This window comes from Erpetoichthys calabaricus, chromosome 14 (assembly GCF_900747795.2).
Source record: "Erpetoichthys calabaricus chromosome 14, fErpCal1.3, whole genome shotgun sequence".
Taxonomy (NCBI): domain Eukaryota; kingdom Metazoa; phylum Chordata; class Cladistia; order Polypteriformes; family Polypteridae; genus Erpetoichthys; species Erpetoichthys calabaricus.
Window position 1 is genome coordinate 110,444,878 of NC_041407.2, and position 19,191 is coordinate 110,464,068.

Below are 19,191 nucleotides of genomic sequence, written 5' to 3' on the forward strand. Positions count from 1 at the left end.
GGGGTCCCCAGCTAGACACTATGGCAAAAATCCGAGGTCATTACACTGTACTTTATTTCCAGGTTCCTCGATGCACTGTTTGACGTCACTCAGCATGACAACCAGATGGGGGATTCATTTTTGGATTTCTCTTCAGCAAAAGTGCCGACTGCTGAACTTTCCTCATGTTTATGCCACGTGACCAGCTTCCAATGTATTTCATAACTTCAGCGAGATTTTACGTTCTGGACACCTGCACACCAAAACCTTTTCTTTTTACATTTTGTGTCTTTGAATTTTATGTTTGCAAATTATTATATTCAGGTATTTCTTTTTTTTCAAATATGATCTCCATTTACTTTGAATTTTTTTTTTATCATGATCTTTTTAATATAAAAACTTTCTGGGGGGGGGGGGGTGTCTGGGCTTGTGAGGGTCCTGATAAAAACCAACATCCAGGCTTTTAATGGCCTCTTGGGTACGGCCATCAGCAGTGTGTCTGTCCGAGTGTCGACCTCGTTGAGAGGTTTACTTACCTCGGCAGTGACATTCATCTCTCTGGTGACTCTGCTTATGAAGTCAGTAGATGGATTGGGAGAGAATGAGAGGGTCATGAGGTTGCTGGAAAGGGGTGTGTGGTGCTCCCGATATCAGTGCAAAAGGACGAAGGTTCAAGTCCTTAGAGTCCTGGTGCTTCCTGTCTTGCTATATGGTTGTGAGACATGGACGCTATCCAGTGACCTGAGATGAAGACTGGACTTCTTTGGTACTGTCTCTCTCCAAAAAATCCTTAGGTACCATTGGTTTGACTTTGTGTTGCTCATGGAGTCCTGAGTGAGGCACATGGCCTGCATTGTAAGGGAGCGTCAGTTACGGCACTACGGCCATGTGGCGCATTTCCCCGAGGGTGATCCGGCTCGTAAGATCCTCATTGTTGGGGACCCGAGTGGCTGGACCAGGCCAAGGGGTCGCCCCAGTAACACCTGGCTGCGGCAGATTGAGGGTCATTTCCGGAGGGTGGGACTGGACCGCCTGTCTTCCTGGGGGGGTTGCAAACTGGGATCCCGAATTGTTACGTCGTGTAGTGGGTGCAGCAACACACTGTACCGGTGCATGCTCCCCAACTTGACTTGACTTGTCGAGATTTCAACCCCATACGTCAGCCTTTGTTCCACTTCCTTTCTGTTTTTTTCATTCCAAAGCACTTTTTGACCTGTATATTGTCACTCTTGGGTCACAGATTTGCACAGAAACACAGGAGGTTGTAGAGACAGGAATTTTATTCAAACACTGCCAAAGAACATTTGTCTCCTTTTTCAAAAGTTTAAACGTGCCCCATAACAAGACAGTTCTGTCTCACAATTAAAAGAATGCAAACATATCTGAGAGAGAGAGGGGAGGGAGAGACATTGAGTTTGTTTTATAGTCCTAACTAGCTGTACCCCCGTTTCTGCGCCCACATAGTAATGAAACAGGACAAACTTTAAAAAAATCAATAGACGTTGGCACTGTATCTGATCGTGTTCAGCTCTGATGGGAGAGCGTTCCCCATGTGGGGAGAAAAGCACAAGGCCGTGATGTCTCTGGCAATCAGCAGCTACCCTCTAAAACCCATGGAGCTCTGATCGCTCTCTCAAGAACGTCAAACGTTACTCCTTAACAATCTGTAGATGTTGAACAAGCAGGTATCGCTAGCTAAGCGGAGGTGAGGTGCGCTCCAACACGTGGCGAGAGGTAGAGCGACTCGAACAGAGGCTGGCGAGTGAATGAGGAAGGCCCCGCCCCCTGCTCTCGGCCCACAGCCACTCTGTTGGATTTGCATAAACACATCGGTACCGCAAGTGAACTCTGCTACTTAGTGTGATGAGAGAAGTCGCAAAATCAACCGGAAAGTTCAAGCAAATTATAGAAAACAACCGGATCTAAATCCATTAAGTAATTCTCTCGTGAAAAGCAGACAGACATACAGACAGATCATGCTTGGACCAAGAAATTTTTAAAACCGTTTCTTAGTGAGCACCTATGAGCCAAGGGTAACCTGCATTCCAAAGTTCAAGTCCTTATGGTTCGGGAGATTTCGTGATGAGTGAGTCAGTGGTATTTGGCTTTTATATATTGCATAGTTTTACTGTCAAATAATGCAAAGAGCACCCACACAATTCAGGTTGGGGCTCAGACTACGAATGCAATGAATATATATATATATATATATATATATATATATATATATATATATATATATATATATATATATATATATATATATATATATATATTCATAAAAAAAATCTTCTGGGAAGCAAAAGCAAAGCTACGATACGTGATCTTCTCGAAAGACATTTAAAAGACCCGCGAGACTTGCCACGGTGCATCTCGCGGGGACCGTAAACGTGAGACTTGGTGCCAAGAGATTGTCCAGACCACGAGGGGGCGACCGCCCTGGTTGCTTTGGGGGCCATGGGTGCGGAGCTTTGAAGCTCAACCCTGTAGGGGTCCGTGGTCACCGCCAGGGGGCGCCTGGATGCCTTGGCAGCCCTGGACCTCAGCACTTCCGCCACACCAGGAAGTGCTGGGGGGAAGCGGCGCAGGGACACCTGGAGTGCTTCCAGGGATGCAGCCGGCACGTGGAAGATTGCCGAGACACACCTGGAGCACATCCGGGGACCTATAAAAGGGGCCGCCTCCCTTCATTCAAGGCTGGAGTTGGGTGGAAGAGGACGAGGTCTGGAAGGAGAGAGGAAGCGGCGGTCTGAAGGAAAGGCATTTGTTGAGGGCCTGGACTGTGGTGATTGGTGCTGCGGCACGTTTTGTGCGTGTTCATACTTGTACATATTGTAAATAAACGTGTGCTGGGTGACAAAATGATGTCCATCTGTCTGTGTCCGGGCTGTTTCCCACACCCTGTATCTTCCACTTCCATCATAAATTATGGCGTACCTCAAGGTTCTGGCCTGGATCACTTCTTGCTTTCTGTTTAAACTGTGCTACCCTAATGCTGTTTTATCAGATAGCGTGACATTCATTTTCCTTGCTATGCTGATAATCCTCCATCTTTATTTAGCTTTGGCCCGTAATAATTCAGGTAGTTGTGCTGTGCTTCACATTAACAACTGGATGTCTTAATTTCCTTTAGCTAAGGCAGAAGTGCTAATTATGGGTGACTGACAGAATGCTAATTTGGTTAAAGATTCCCTATCTAGCTCTTAACTTTAATACTGTGGCCAGAAACGTAGGTGTTCTGTTTGACTCTATTTGAAAGTGAAACTTTTGAGTTTCATGTTAAATAACGGGTTCAGTCTTGTTTTTATCATTTAAGCATTATTGTTAAAGTCAGACTCGTATTGGGTTTCTGGGACAATGAGAAATTAATTCATGTTTTTATTTTATTACTTCGTGGCTGGATTATTGTAACTCCTTGTTCTCAACCCTCAGCAAAACCAGTTTGTCCAGGCTGCAATTGGTGCATAAGACTCCTCGCCAGGTCTAAATGCTCTGCACATATCACCCCTGTCTTAGCTTCATTATATATGCTGCCAGCTAGTTATAGGATCCAGTTTAAGGTCCTACTTTTAACTTGTAAAGCTCTGAATGGTCTGTTAACTCATTGAGGGCTGAGTATTTTTTCCAGTAAAGTCAAGTTTACTGTAAAGCACACAAAGCAATGGTTTGACACATAAGTCAATATAAAACGTCTGTTGCTACGTTCAGTGACTGTTGTTGGCGCATGTTTGGCATCACAGCAGGTGGGTGGCAGTAGCGGATGCAGTGTGATGCATTATGGTTTGTACCTCTTGTCATCATAAGTGGTGGTCCTCTCAGGCGAATGCTGATGTAGGAGCATCAACTACAAGAAAGTGTTCAGCACCACGATCAGCTGGGGGCCGGTCAGATGATGCTGGTACCTCACTTTCGTTTTTGATATCCATCTCCAGGTCACTTGCATGAAACTCGTGACAAGTAAGAAATTATGTATAAACATCCATGGAGTATTTTGCTTGGCACATTCGCTTTGGTCTCTCGCCAGATGTCGATGCCATTTTAGAGGCCGTTTGCTCTTTGCTCCTCATACACATGTAAGGAACTGAGGTGAAATGAGCAAAGCCATTTAACTTTCCCTCTAGCAAAGAGAGTCAAACTAAAATGTAAGGCCGAGTTTTGTCATAGTTTACAGCTGATTACAGTCCTCTACCCCCAAATTTTGACAAAAGTCGACACCAGCCCTGAAAGATAATATTGAGCTTTTATCATTCAGGTAGACATCTTAGGTCATCAGACTCGTGCTTTGTTATGGCCCCCAAACTCTGGAATGGCCTCCCACTTGATATTAGAACGTCTAATTATATAACTACATTTAAATCTCGATTTTAAAAAATATTATTTTAGACCAGCATTTCTTTCTTGTTAGTTTATTTTATATCATGTGTTTTATTTATTTATGTTTTTTTTATAATGGCTTGCTAATTGTATTCCCTTTTTGGTTGGTTATCTAATTTTATATGAAATATTGTAATGGTTTTTTGTTCTGCTGTTGGAAAGCACTTGATGCATCTCACTTAAAAAGTGCTCTATAAATAAATAAATTACGTTCTTTTGAAAGCCCAGTAGCATAATGCTGTGACTGGCTTTGTGCTGCGTGTCCACATCTTGTTGTCATTTTTACTCCTCGCAGCTTCCAGTTTTTTCTTTCTATGTGACTTTGTCATCTTCTTCAGACCCGCCCCCCCCCGATGTTACATCCAGCTTCACCATTTTATATATTTACACTTTCCTTAAAATCCTGGGAGTTAACATTGCCAAAATATTACACTCTTGTTACGTGTTCTAACTTAACTCCCACGTATCAGTCTTATTAATTCAGCAGCAAGTGTGAATAACGTTTAAAGAGCTGTTAAACCAAAATCTGCTTTAACCCTAACAATCCGCCTTTGTCTGAGGTAAGGTGAACATGGGTGTAGTTTGTTTTGAAGAGATGAATATCTTGCACTTTGTCATCTGAAAAGAAACAAAAATGTAAACTGAGTAAATGGGCCAATAAGAGAGAGAGAGAGAGAGGTATTAAACTCTTCAGAAAATGTTCACATACTGAAAAAATGAAAGTCATTAAATATGGCAAAAACCTTGTTGGCATGCACTCTGGTCAGTTATGTGAATGTTTAGATTTCCATGTTCACATGTCTTGAGAGAGTCTTGCACTTTGTCATCTGAAAAGAAAAAAAATGTAAGCTGAGTAAATGGGCCAATCAAGAGAGAGAGAAGTTGATGGGATCATGCACATGACGAGCGTAGCCGTGCAACGGGTGACACTTCGGCACCACTCTAGTTTAAATGCCCCCAAGTTTTCAGCTTGCAGGGTTGGATGAAGGTTAACTGTCATAATCAGGATGGAGCATTTGCAGGTTAAGGGCCGTGCTGAAGGGCCCAGCAGAGTGGAATCACTTCTGGCATTTACAGGATTCGAACCGGCAACCTTCTGACTGCCGGCACAGATCCCTGGCCTCAGGGCCACCTCTCCGCCTATCAGAATAGAGAGTTAAATTCACCTGGGGAAAAACAAAGTTTCATCCATCCATCCATGACGGTTTATAGAAATTTCGCCTCTCACAGGCACGTTTTGTTCCCACTACATTCTGCCTCCATGATATTTCTCCCCCCACCCCAGTAACTTCTAATACCCACACCCGGACGTTTTGAATGTTGGAAGTTTCTAGAAAAAATAAAGTGAATAGTTGTTCTCAACGTTCAAAACTGACTTTCCTAATTTAAACATTTTTGTAACAAAATGATAAAGTTAACAATAGTGTATCACTTGAATGAAACGCTCTGTAAACATAATAAATTTTTTTATTTCGATTAAATGAATCCAAGCAATTTTACAAAAATTAATATCACATGCCGTTGTGCAAAAACATACAAAGTAAAAAGTATGTGAACCCCTAGGAATTCTCTCTATTTATGTCTAATTCCCATATAAAACCTGGCCGTATCTTCATGTCAGTCCCAATAATGAACAAACACAGTCTCCTAGAACTAAAGATACACAGATTTTCAGAGAATTTTTGACCATATTGAATAAATTGTTCAAACTGTGAAACTGAAGGTTGGAAAAAGTAAGTGAGCCCTAAGCTAATGACTTTTTAAAAAGCGCATTGCAGTCTGAATTTTGCACACCTGGAGTCCATTTAATGACACGAGTTCAGAGGTGCGGCCTTGAATGACTTTGTTGGATCACAAGCACTCTAAAGTTTGAGTTTGAGCTTTGGACAAGAAGCATATCCAGATGGGAATCATGTGTCGCACAAAAGAGCTGTCTGAAGAGCTACGATAGAGAATTGTTCATCTACATAAGGCTGGAAAGGGTTACAAAGTCATCTTAAAGATCTGAGATCTTCATCAGTCTACTGTTAGGCAAGTTGTCTATAAATGTAGACAGTTTGGTATTGTGGCTACTCTGCCTAGAAGTGGGCGCCCTGCCAAGATGACCCCAAGGGCACAACGCAAAGTCAGCAATGAGGTAAAGAAGAACCCCAGGGTGACAGCAAAGGACTTGAAGAAGTCATTAGAACTGGCTAAAATCTCTGTTACTGAGTCAACTATACACAAAACATTGAACAAGAAAGGAGTCCATGGCAGGACAAGAAGGAAGCCACTGCTATCCAAAAAGAACATTACTGAAGGAGCACTTAGACACTCCACAGCGGTACTGGGAAAATGTCTTGTGGAGTGATGAAACCAAAATTGAGCTATTTGGGAGGAACAAGCAGAATTTCATTTGGTGTAAAAAGGGCGCTGCATATCAACATCAAAACATCATCCCTACAGTAAAGTATGGTGGAGGGAACATCATGATTTGGGCCTGCTTTGCTGCATCAGGGCCTGGACAGCTTGCCATCATTGAGGGGAAAATGAATTCACAAGTTTATCAACAAATTCTCCAGGATAATGTGATGGTGTCTGTCCGTCAACTTAAGCTCAGGAGAGGCTGGGTGATGCAACAGGACAATGACCCCAAACATCGCAGCAAATCCACAGCTCAATGGCTTCAGAAGAACAAACTCGGCCTTGTGGAGTGGACCAGTCAGAGCCCAGATCTCAATCCTATTGAATGACTTGAGGAGATCCACACACAGAAGACAACCAAGGAATATGGAAGAGTTAAGGCTGTTCTACAGGGAAAAATGGGCTCAAACTCCCCCCGCAGGATATGCAGGTCTGATCTGCAGTGACACTAAGCGCCTGCCAAAGGAGGGTCAACCAGTTATTAAATCCCAAGGCTCACTTAATTTTTCCACTACCACTGTGAACGTTGAATGCGTTTGTAAAATAAAGACATGAAAGAGTAGAATTGTTTGTGTGTCACTGGCTGAAGCTCATTGTCTCTATCAGGACCTGGGACTTACTGTAGATGAAGATCAGATCACTTTTTAAGACCAATTCATGCAGTAAACCAGATCATTCCAAAGTGTTCACATACTTTTTACTTTGACTGTACGTGAAATACAATTGTGTACTAAATTAATATCTTTGTAATTTTAATGTTCACAAAAAATGATTTCCATTTATAAAATTATTGATTAGAACTCAAAGTTGAATGTGATGCCTCTAAGGTAATCAGCTACATTACGATTTTCAGAATTTTGGGCTATTCCTTTGATTCTAGCAGAAATAGCAGCGGGTTGGACAATGACTGACTGACTGACTTCTTGTTTTTCTGATTGCCTGGATTACTGGCAACTAGTTGTGTAATTTTGAAATTGTGCAAACCTTGTTGGTTTTTTTTTTTTTTTTTTTAAAGCATCAATGAATCTGTAAATATTTGGGAATAGTGTAGCACAAGTTTCCTGAAATCCTCTGTGCCATCCCTCCACGTGATTGTTCGTATGTTGCTGATCATTCAGCGTACGTTCATAAACATTCCATAATTCAATTGAAAAAATTGGTAATTGCCGGCCTCTCCGTTGTCTTCTTCCAATATATGTATCTTCAAAGTAGTTTGCAATACAGTGTTGGTGAAAATTACCAGGGGCGAAATGTGCCATCCATGACCAAACCCTAACATAAGAGGAAGCCGTGTGTGCCGGATAACCACAGTGAGTCTGCACTGCCTGTCCATTTCTTGCTGGATTAGTAAATCAGACCTTTAAAGTCGTTTGTTTTCTGCCTGTACGAGTGTTTTTATTGATGAGCAGGACGGACACCTGCTTATTTCATAAAACATTTAAATCAACTTGGCATTTTTGTGGCCAAAACAATAAGATGAACGCTTGATTGTGTCTTTAGGGTTTGGATAGTGACACGCCTAAGGTACTCGAGACTAAAAGTAAGTTTAAAGCACAGTTGAGGAGTGTTTGTTTCATTTTGGTCACGTAGATCTGATTTGTATCAATATATGTGTGTGACTTGTTTTAAAATTGTTCTGTATGTATCGGAAGATAAACAGCCAGTCTCAGTGGCCGTGACTTGTGTATTTATTTTGAATATTTGTCAGTTTCTTCATTTACTTGATTTCCAGGCTGTGAAGTGCGGAGCTCCTACTCTCCCATCACTCCTCCTTTGTTGTCAGCACTCTGCGTCACTGTGCCCACCCCATTCCCTTGTTGCTTATTTTTTCTTCTTTGGTGGGTGGAAGAACCTCTTTGGCATGTTATGGAATGGGTACAGCTAATCCTAACTTGTTTTAATAAGTGGGATATCAGAACATGGTTTATTTGCATTGCATTCTAGGTAATGAAAGTGAGAACTGCTGGCAGGCATTTCCTTTGGGAGTGACGGGGATCGTGTCAGATTTAAGTTTTGATGTTTTCGATGTCAGGCATGTCATATTTAAGGATGCCATTGCAAACATCCCGCCACTCTTGAGTCACTGGAACTGTCAACTCAAGTGAATCGCAGAGTGGAACCAATTATAAGATTGCTCCTGAATTTGAAATCTAATTTAAAGATGCTTTGTGCGAGGTTAGGGCCATTTTGACAGTCGTTTGAAGTGAAGAACACCAGAAAAAGAACAGAAATGTGCGAGCAACTAAACAAAAAACCAAACCCACTGCTGCAGTGTGCCTCCCTTTGAAAGTTCACAGCGACTTAATGGGTCACTTCAGATTTGGATACTGCAGTGACGTTTTAAATAGGAATGTGAACACCAGATTATTGTATCTTTTGCATCGTAGTGTAGTGTCGGCACGACCTCATTTAGGGGTCCATGCTCAGAGTTGTGACTTGTATATCATTTTTATCCTCCTTGCTACCCACAGCCACAGGAGTGTCACGGTGGTTTTCTGTTTGATGTGATCAAGACTCTTGAGCTGTGACCATTTGTGATGTTAATCATCTCTGTTACATAGCAGGTAAATTGGTGGGGGGGTTTGGGGGATTTTCAATCTCTTAAAATCTCAGACGCTGACACTCTTAAAAAATATGACCTTTTTTATGCTATTATCCCCCCCACTCACTTTGATGGTTTTTATTTTCCATTTTTTCTCCACTTTGTTCCCACTTCTCACACAAATGTATGTGGGGGGCTTGTAGGTGAATGTTTCATGCACAAATAAGTAAGAATCCATCCCTTGGTCTTTTTTCTTCCAAACATTTCGGCTGCTAAAACACATTTTGCTGGAACTCCCAGCGTTTTTGACTTTCTGCACTTCGTGTATATGTGAATAAATGTGCATCTCATAGCATCCTCTTGAATAAAATCCCTGTGTGCGTCCAGGTGTCCGTGTGTGGGTGTCTTCTGGTGAAGTGTGCATGCGCGGGGCACGGTGTGATGCGTGATATTACTGTCAGAGAAAGTTAGAGGCGTTTTACGGAAATACAAACCAGTATTACTGCGAGAGGAAATTAAAGGTACACAATACAGTGACGCATATTACAGCCACATACAAGCCAGTATTACTGTCGGAGAAGATTAAACGCATATTACCGACGCGCACGCCTGTATTACCGCCAGAGAAAATTAAAGGTATATTACGGACGTACATGCCAGGGACGTACAAGACGGCATCCTTCAATAAGGGCGCTCACAAAAAGGCAACCTCAATTGGGCGCAGCGAATAAAGGTGCGCGTAAATAAAGATCTGCACCTTTGTTGCTCTTCACATATTCCAGAGCCATTTGAACTAAATTATCTACGAACGCCTTTATTCACCGCGCTCAATTGAGGTCGCCCTTTTGAAGCTCGCCTTTTTGTGCGCGCCCTTATTGAATAGAGCCGTACAAGACAGTATTACTGTCACAGAAAATTAAAGACACACAATACACGGCGGCAGCCCACGAAGAACGGTCAGCTCAGCAAGTAAACATCAACAAAAGAAAGGCTGAAAGAAAGAAAAATACGACCAACAAAAAGAATGAGGTCAAAGTCCCTTGCCATTATGCACTACTGTTCTAGCGCCCGTTATTGTAACAGGCTAAATGACTAGTATCCTATAAATGTGAATTTATATACACATATACGGGACATGTTATGGGTCAACACTTTCACTTGGAGTTTTTTTGAAGATTTACCTGCCTTAGGTCATCTCTGAACACATTTTAAATGTCGTCTGCCTGTCTACGAGTGAGCGTGGCACCTCAGAAGTGAGCTGCTCAGTCCAGAAGCTGCTTGACACCGTTAGCAGAACTGTCAAAGTCTTCAAAGGTTCCACTCCACTAGGTTTTGCTCTACAGAGGTTAAGATTGTCCATTCTTCATGCACGTTTGTGCCACAGCTGTAACACACATGTAGTTTTTTCCATGAAGACATGGTTCTCACTTTCCATTTCACATAATAAAATATTTGTAATACTTTAATACTATTTAAACATCATGGTTTTTCATGGGGAGGTTGCATCTTCCTTTTTTTTTTTTCCCACTTCATTGTGTGAGGGAATTTTACAAAATAATTGGTCAGTCAGCAACCACTTCCTTCAGAGCCGCCAGGCAGTTGAACACGCGGTTAATAGATAAATGGTTTTCTCTAGTTTTCTTCTTCTAGGTTTTGATTTGTAAAAAGGCAACTGCCATCAGTGAAAGTTAATTTTATTAAAACAATATGTCACTTTTTAACCATTCCTGTAAGGTTGAGCTCTGCAGTAAAGTGTCCCATTCAATAAATAAAACTCTCAGTATAGCCGTAGGCCACAAATTACCAGTAACGACCCCACCAAACAGTAATATAAAAACAGTACCATTGAAAACATGGCTATAGTGATCTTACAGGCGTGCTGTGTATCTATCTATCTATCGATCGATTGTACCCGGTGGCTTCGCCCACGTAGTAATGAAATTAGACAAACTTTACAAATCGATAGACGTTGGCACTATATCTGATCATGTTCAGCTCTGATGGGGGAGCGTTCCCCGTGTAGGGAGAAAAGCACATGTGTGGCCGTGATATCTCTGGCAATCAGCAGGTACCCTCTAAAACACACGTAGCTCTGATCTCTCTCTCAAAAACATCAGCCGTTACTCCTTAACAAACTGTAGATGATAATGTCTGCTGAACAAATGGGTATGGCGGAGGTGAGGTGCGCTTCAACACCAAGAGGTAGAGCGACTCGAACAGAGGCTGGCGAGTGAATGAGGAAGGCCCCGCCCCCTGCTCTCAGCCCACAGCCACTCTGTTGGATTTGCATAAATACATCGGTACCGCAAGCGAACTCTGGTACTTAGTGTGATGAGAGAAGTCGCAAAATCAACCGGAAAGTTCAAGCAAATTATGGAAAACAACCAGATCTAAATCCGTTAAGTAATTCTCTCGTGAAAAGCAGGCAGACATTCAGACAGATCATACTTGGACCAAGAAATTTTTAAAACCGTTTCTTAGCGAGCACCCCTGGACCAAGGGTAACCTACATTCCAAAGTTCAAGTCCCAAGTCCTCATGGTTCAGGAGATTTCATGATGAATGAGTCAGTGGTATTTGGCTTTTATTTATATAGATATCTATATTTCTTATATATAAACGTCTGCGTGTGGAAGTGTGTGTATGTCTGTCTGGCCCGGAAGTGAGAGGTGGAGTCGTGGTAAGGGCTCTGCTTCTGAGGATATGCAAGCAAGGCCAGCATGTCGATTAAGGGAAACCTCCGAAGAAAGAATCAGTCACTTTGCCGCTAATTCGCAAACAAAGCGAGCACGTCGGCAAAACGAATCCTCCTAGGAGAGAGACGTCCAGAGTAGTTTCTTTCAATTACCTGACATCTCTACATTTCATTATTTTTTTTTTCTGATGATTTCAATAGTTTCTAAGACCCCGTGCTTTTTACAGCCCAGGCTTACACAGCTAGTGTATTTGTATGTATGTATGTATGTATGTACAGTTAGGTCCATAAATATTTGGACAGAGACAACTTGTTTCTAATTTTGGTTCTGTACATTACCACAATGAATTTGAAATGAAACAACTCCGATGCAGTTGAAGTGCAGACTTTCAGCTTTAATTCAGTGGGGTGAACAAAACGATTGCATAAAAATGTGAGGCAACTAAAGCATTTTATAAAACAATCCCTTCATTTCAGGGGCTCAAAAGTAATTGGACAATTGACTCTTTGGCTATTTCATGGGCAGGTGTGGTCAAGTCCATCGTCACGTCATTACCAATTAAGCAGATAAAAGGCCTGGAGTTGATTTGAGGTGTGGTGCTTGCATGTGGAAGATTTTGCTGTGAATAGACAACATGCGGTCAAAGGAGCTCTCCATGCAGGTGACAGAAGCCATCCTTAAGCTGCGAAAACAGAAAAAACCCATCGGAGAAATTGCTCCAATATTACGAGTGGCAAAATCTACAGTTTGGTACATCCTGAGAAAGAAAGCAAGCACTGGTGAACTCAGCAACACAAGAAGACCTGGACGTCCACGGAAGACAACAGTGCTGGATGATCGCAGAATCATTTCCATGGTGAAGAGAAACCCCTTCACAACAGCCAGCCAAGTGAACAACACTCTCCAGGGGTAGGCGGGCGTATCGATATCCAAGTCTACCATAAAGAGAAGACTGCATGAAAGTAAATCCAGATGGTGCACTGCAAGGTGCAAGACACTCATAAGCCTCAAGAATAGAAAGGCTAGATTGGACTTTGCTAAAGAACATCTAAAAAAGCCAGCACAGTTCTGGAAAAACATTCTTTGGACAGATGAAACCAAGATCAACCTCTAGCAGAATGATGGCAAGAAAAATGTATGGAGAAGGCGTGGAACAGCTCATTATCCAAAACATAGCACATCATCTGTAAAACACGGTGGAGGGAGGCAGTGTGATGGCTTGGGCGTGCATGGCTGCCAGTGGCACTGGACTAGTAGTGTTTATTGATGAGGTGACACAGGACAGAAGCGGCCGAATGAATTCTGAGGTGTTCAGAGACATCCTGTCTGCTCAAATCCAGCTAAATACAGCAGTCAAATTGATTCATGATACAGATGGACAATGACCCAAAACATACAGCCAAAGCAACCCAGGAGTTTATTAAAGCAAAGAAGTGGAAAATTCTGGAATGGCCAAGTCAGTCACCTGATCTTAACCCAACTGAGCAGGCATTTCACTTGTTGAAGACTAAACTTCAGACAGAAAGGCCCACAAACAAACAGCAACTGAAAGTAAAGGCCTGGCAGAGCATTAAAAAGGAGGAAACCCAACATCTGGTGATGTCCAGGAGTTCAAGACTTCAGGCTGTCATTGCCAGCAAAGGGTTTTCAACCAAGTATTAGAAATGAACATTTGATTTCCAGTTATTTCATTTGTCCAATTACTTTTGAGCCCCTGAAATGAAGGGATTGTGTTATAAAATGCTTTAGTTGCCTCACATTTTTATGCAATCGTTTTGTTCACCCCACTGAATTAAAGCTGAAAGTCTGCACTTCAACTGCATCGGAGTTGTTTCATTTAAAATTCATTGTGGTCATGTACAGAACCAAAATGAGAAAAAAGTTGTCTCTGTCCAAATATTTATGGACCTAACCTAACTGTATGTGTATGATATAATATATATATATATATATATATATATATATATATATATATATATATATATATATATAGCCTGCATAATAATTGACTTTCCTTTCAACACAAAGATAACGTTGGTCTGTCTTTCATTTCCTAGGAGTACTGCGGTGTTTTCCGAACAAAGATTTTTAGTGACGCAGTATTTAGTTGTATGAAATTAAATCAATTGTGAAAAACTGGCTGTGCACAAATGTGGGTCCCCTTGTAATTTTGCTGATTTGAATGCCTGTCACTGCTCAATGCTGATTGGTTGATGAGCTCGTTAAGCCTTGAACTTCATACACAGGTGTGTCCAATCATGAGATATAAAGGGATTTAAGGTGGTCAATTACAAGTTGTGCTTCCTTCCCTTTGACTCTCCTCTGAAGAGTAACAGCATGGGATCCTCAAAGCAACTCTCCAAAGAACTGAAAACAAAGATTGTTGAGTCTCCTGGTTTAGGGGAATGCTACAAAAGCCATCTCAGAGGTCTAAACTGTCAGTTTCTGTAACTGTAAGGAATGGAATCAGGAAATGGAAGGCCACAGGCACAGTTGCTGTTAAACCCAGCAGGTCTGGCAGGCCAAGACAAATACAGGAGTGGCATATGCGCAGTATTGTGAGAATGGTGACAGACAACCCACAGATCACCTCCAAAGACCTGCAAGAACATCTTGCAGCAGATGGTGTATCTGTACATCGTTCTATAATTCAGCACAATTTGCACAAAGAACATCTGTATGGCAGGGTGATGAGAAAGAAGCCCTTTCTGCACTCACGCCACAAACAGAGTCACTTGTTGTATGCCAATGCTCATTTAGACAAGCCAGATTCGTTTTGGAACAAAGTGCTTTGGACTTATGAGACAAAAATTGAGTTATTTGGTCAGAACAAAAAGCGCTTTGCATGGTGGAAGAAGAACATCGCAGTCCAAGAAAAACAACTACCTCTCCTTAACTAAGGAACGAGAGAACTACTTAATGGATTTAGATCAGGCTTTTTTTGTAGAATTTTCTTGAACATTCTGGTTGATTTTGCGACTTCTCTCATCGTGTTAAGAATCACAGTTCACTTACAGGAGTGATATATTCATGCTAATCTGAGACAGAGGCTGCGGGCTGAGGGGAGGGGAAGTGTGATGTCAGGATTGGGGAGCTGGGCAGAGTCCTCATTGCTGTACTGTTTCACAGAGCCGAGGGGGACAGCTAGTTGTTAAGTAGAAATTTACAAAAGTGGTATATTCTACAAGGCACCTTTGTTGTATCAGAAAGGAACCTGAAATGCATTGTGTAAAAGGAAGTTCTAAACAAGTAAGTTTGGTCACCATAGTGGTGGGTGTGTGAGCATTTTGTCTTTGACCAGTACATGTACTCCTGTCAGACTTCAGCTGAAGTAGGCCGAGTTTGAATCATCCATCCAGTGTGAAGCTTTTCAAAGACCAGCCAGAGACGTCACCAGCACAGGCAGGTTTTTTTAAGCAGCAGGACATCAAGTATCAGCCATGCAGGCTGCTGGGTTGTACTGCACAAGGGCTTCCTGGATCAGTAAATGGTAGCACCAGCGGTCAGGGTTACTGTTATGTGTACACAGTGCGGTGAGATTACACACTAGTCGCTAGTTCTGCTTTTTTTTTTTTTTGCCTGGCCTGATGCTGTCATCCACATATTCATAAAGGTGACCCAGGTTCCTCACTAATTCCTATAAAAAAGACGATAAAATGAGGTGCATGTTTGGGCACTAGTCCTCCACGGTTGCATACTGGAAGCACCACATGAACTGATTGTTTTCTTCTTTTTTTCTGCAGGGAAATCACTTTGATCAGTACGAGGATGGGCAGCTTGAGATCGAGCAGGCGTCATTGGACAAGCCCATTGAATCGGTAAGGTTGCTTCACTTTACATGTGCTCTGCAACTGCGTGCAGGAATGGATGTTGAGTGCCATAATGATTCGGGCCCCCTCTGTTTGAGACAGAGAAGTGTGAGTTGGCTTTCTGGGAGGTCGGGTTATGTTTTTCATCTCCTGAAACTATAAGTCTCCTGAACGTAGACACAAAATGTGTGTTTCTGTGTAAGTGTCCACAAATTGTGGTTGAATGTGGCATGTAGTGGCCTACTCTCAATAAAGGTTAGCCAGTGACACGTGCATAGACATGCATGGTACTGAGTATCTGTGCAGGTGTAGCTCTTTCTTGCTGCATTTAGTGCAGGTCTTGTAACCCCCCAGCCATTAAGATATGTTTCAGCAAGCGACACAGCTGGTGTTGCCCCTGTAAGCCCACTCAGGGAGAAGCATTTTGATGACTTTCTAAAAAAAAAAAAATATAAGAGCTGAGATTTGAACATGGAAGTCTACTGGACCACTGTCATTGTGTTGCAGAAGCCCCAGTAAGCAGCTTGTATTAAGAAAACCTGAACCATGACTGTCCCTTTTTGTCTTTAGGCTTGACCACTGTGTGACCATAGGGCTCCAAATTCACCCAGCTAAACCCTTTCTCCTTTTTGATTACCGTATATACTCGAGTTTAAGTTTTCCCGTGGAAAAGTCGGCGCTTGATTTTACCGCTATGTTTCCGTTATTTTATAATGTTGGTTGTATAAGTTGAATGTGGAAAACTCACGCTATTGGTTCAAGAGATTACGATATGCTAACGCCCACCTGAGAGTAACCACGGAGCACATGGCCTCTTTCTTTCTTTCTATGTATTGTGCCTGCGTGACCACACAGTAATACCCGAACTATTCTGGAGCAACATTATGACTATGCGGGTTCTCTCCATGCTCCCATTCAGCTTCTGGGAGCTCTAAACTCGATACCATCAGTAATGTCACCGATGAGCTAGGCAGTGAGGCACAACCATGAAGCAAGGGGATGGTGCAGAAACGCAAAGTGCTTTTATTAAAACAACAAACAAAAACAAAGTGTCCCAAATAAATAGTGTAGTGCAGCTCAAAAATCTTTAAATAAATAATCTAATAAAACAAGTGAATTAGTGAAATTGTGGAGGTTAAAATCCATTAGGAAAAAAAATCTCTTTTAAAAAAAAAAAAAACAAAACAACGAGGTTAAAACAATGGCTGGAAGCTGTACTTTAAAAACAAGTCAGCCTGGTGCCTTTCTTCTACTGGTGACTCCCCTGCTTCTCCCATCCAGGCAGTGCACCAGGGGAGTCGCCGTAGCTGCAGATGACCTGCTCTTCTTGCTGGTCTAGAGGCTTCTCAATCCTTAGCTTTGGTTCTGCTCTCCCCAGACCAAGACTTGGGTTCCCCAGCGACCAGGACGCTCACACTGGGGAATCCACCTCCCAAGCCTCTCGACTCCCGCTGTCTTCCGCAGCGAGCCATCCTTCTTCCGGTCACTCCTCCTCCTCAACTACATGCTCAACAGGAGCGACCACTACCGACCGCCTAGGTGTCGGCCAAACACCCCGCCTGGGCTCACTGCTCAGCCGCCCTCTTCGCTCACTCACACTCCGGCTTTCTCCTGCCTGCTTCCAGCCGCCGCCTTCTCTTCTCCTAACCTGTGTTCATTTTTTTTCTTTTTTTTCCTACCCGCCTCGCGCTTTAATTTATTTACGTGGATCAGATGTGGCAATTAGCAGCTCCCGGCATCAATTACGGATGCGGTGACTCCTCACCTGTGCACTTAAGTGAGGACCATCTGCATCACACATCATCAGGGAACTGCTTTGGCCACACTTACCACGCCCCCTCACTAAGCCACGAGGACGGCGATTATTTATTTAAAAAGTGGCCTTTTTGACGTGAGTTGTGGACCCGCTACACCACAAACGTTTTCACTTTTTTTTTTTTTTTTTGTATCTCACGCCCTCATACACCTTTATCGCAAGAGCATCCCTTATCTACGATGGAGCGTTCAATCAGAAGAAAATATGAAACTGGCTTTAAATTAAGTCATTGAAGTGGCGAAAGAAATTGGTAACTGTGCTGCTGCAACAAAATTCGATGCATCTGAGAAACTGGGGAGAGATTGGAGGAGGCGAGAAGATGTAAATAAAACAAAGCAAAAAAAATTGTCGCGTTTTTGAACAGGCGTATAAGTCGAGGTCTGATTTTATGATCGAGTTTTCAGGTTTCAAGACCCACCTTATACGCGAGTATATACGGTAATTTTATGAAGCTTCATAAGTTGAACATTTTTCAGCTGTTTTGCAATTAATGATTTTAATATTCGTTTTATCCTTTTTTCTATTTCATTTTATCTGAAGCTCCTGAACCTAATCCTAGTAACAGTGGGCCCAAGCCCTCTTTAGTGAGGGTACCTCTGAATTACTGGGAACACTTCTGTGCTCAGTCATACTAATGGAGTTGATGACGTATTTTCAAATTCCGAAATGCATTCCACAAGAGCGCAGGGAAACCCGTAAATGATGTTCATGGGTATGAGGCATTGGTTTTTAGGGGGGATACATTGGGGTACCTGAAGACCATTTGGTTTTCATGGAATGAATCTCGACCTCTTTTTGTTATCCTTCATTAATAATCTGATCCGAGTCAGAAGAGACACGGGTGGGGAGGATGGGGGGGGGTCTTTGTGTCTTCTTTGAGTGGGTGTTCTAGGATTGCTCTCGTGTTCAGTTACGTTTTTGTTTTTTATTCCCACGTTGTCTTTTTGGGCTTTGTATTGATCCTAAACATTAGATGTGTAAAGAGCAGGGTGTTTGCAGATCAGGAAATGAGGCCATTTGTTTTGTTTCATCTGTAAGGAAGGAGTGGGTTTCCTTTAGTTAGTTTCTTCTCTGACTGCAGTCTGCCTCTGAATGTTTGAATTTCAGTCTCTTGTGCTGTTTGTGAAAGTAAAACAAAAGCCACACATCCTCATTAAAAGTCTGATTTCACGCAGGGAGATGACATCTGCACACAGCTGCATAGTCGATTTTACTATAAGCTGTTCTAACAAAGTAAAAAAAAAAAAAACCTGCCTGAGACAGGACCCTAATTGTGGGTTGGTTTCGGAGCCTGTCGCGGACAGTATCATTAAACTGTTGTTTTTGGCGACAGCCTTCGAGATGTAAAAATGAAATGCAACCCAAAAAAAAACACACAGCACGAGATGCTATCGCTGCTGGAGACTGTCTCCATTTTTCAGGAACTGCAGGCCCTATAATGTGCTTCCCTCAAGATTAGAAAGGTTCTTCTTTTGGAACAGAAGTATAATTAATAAAGCAGCGAGTGCAAAAACAAATGGAAATAAAGTACATCTGGTTCAGGGAAACAAACCTACGTGGCGTTCTGCGGGGT

The 19,191-nt window shown here is 42.4% G+C and overlaps 1 protein-coding gene across 4 annotated transcripts in view; it reads left to right on the top strand.

Annotated features, from left to right (window-relative positions):
• Nucleotides 1-19,191, top strand: part of gpatch8 (G patch domain containing 8) — a 118,199-nt gene that overhangs the window by 23,371 nt on the left and 75,637 nt on the right. For 3 of the 4 annotated variants that reach the window (XM_051918879.1, XM_051918881.1, XM_051918876.1), the window contains exon 1: nt 15,759-15,811. Coding sequence is in view for 1 of the 4 variants with exons in the window: in XM_028819947.2 (XP_028675780.1) it covers nt 15,737-15,811 (75 nt within the window). In the remaining 3 variants the exon portion in view is untranslated. Of the gene's footprint in view, nt 1-15,736; nt 15,812-19,191 lie in introns of those variants that run through there. The other variant, XM_028819947.2, reaches the window with a different exon arrangement.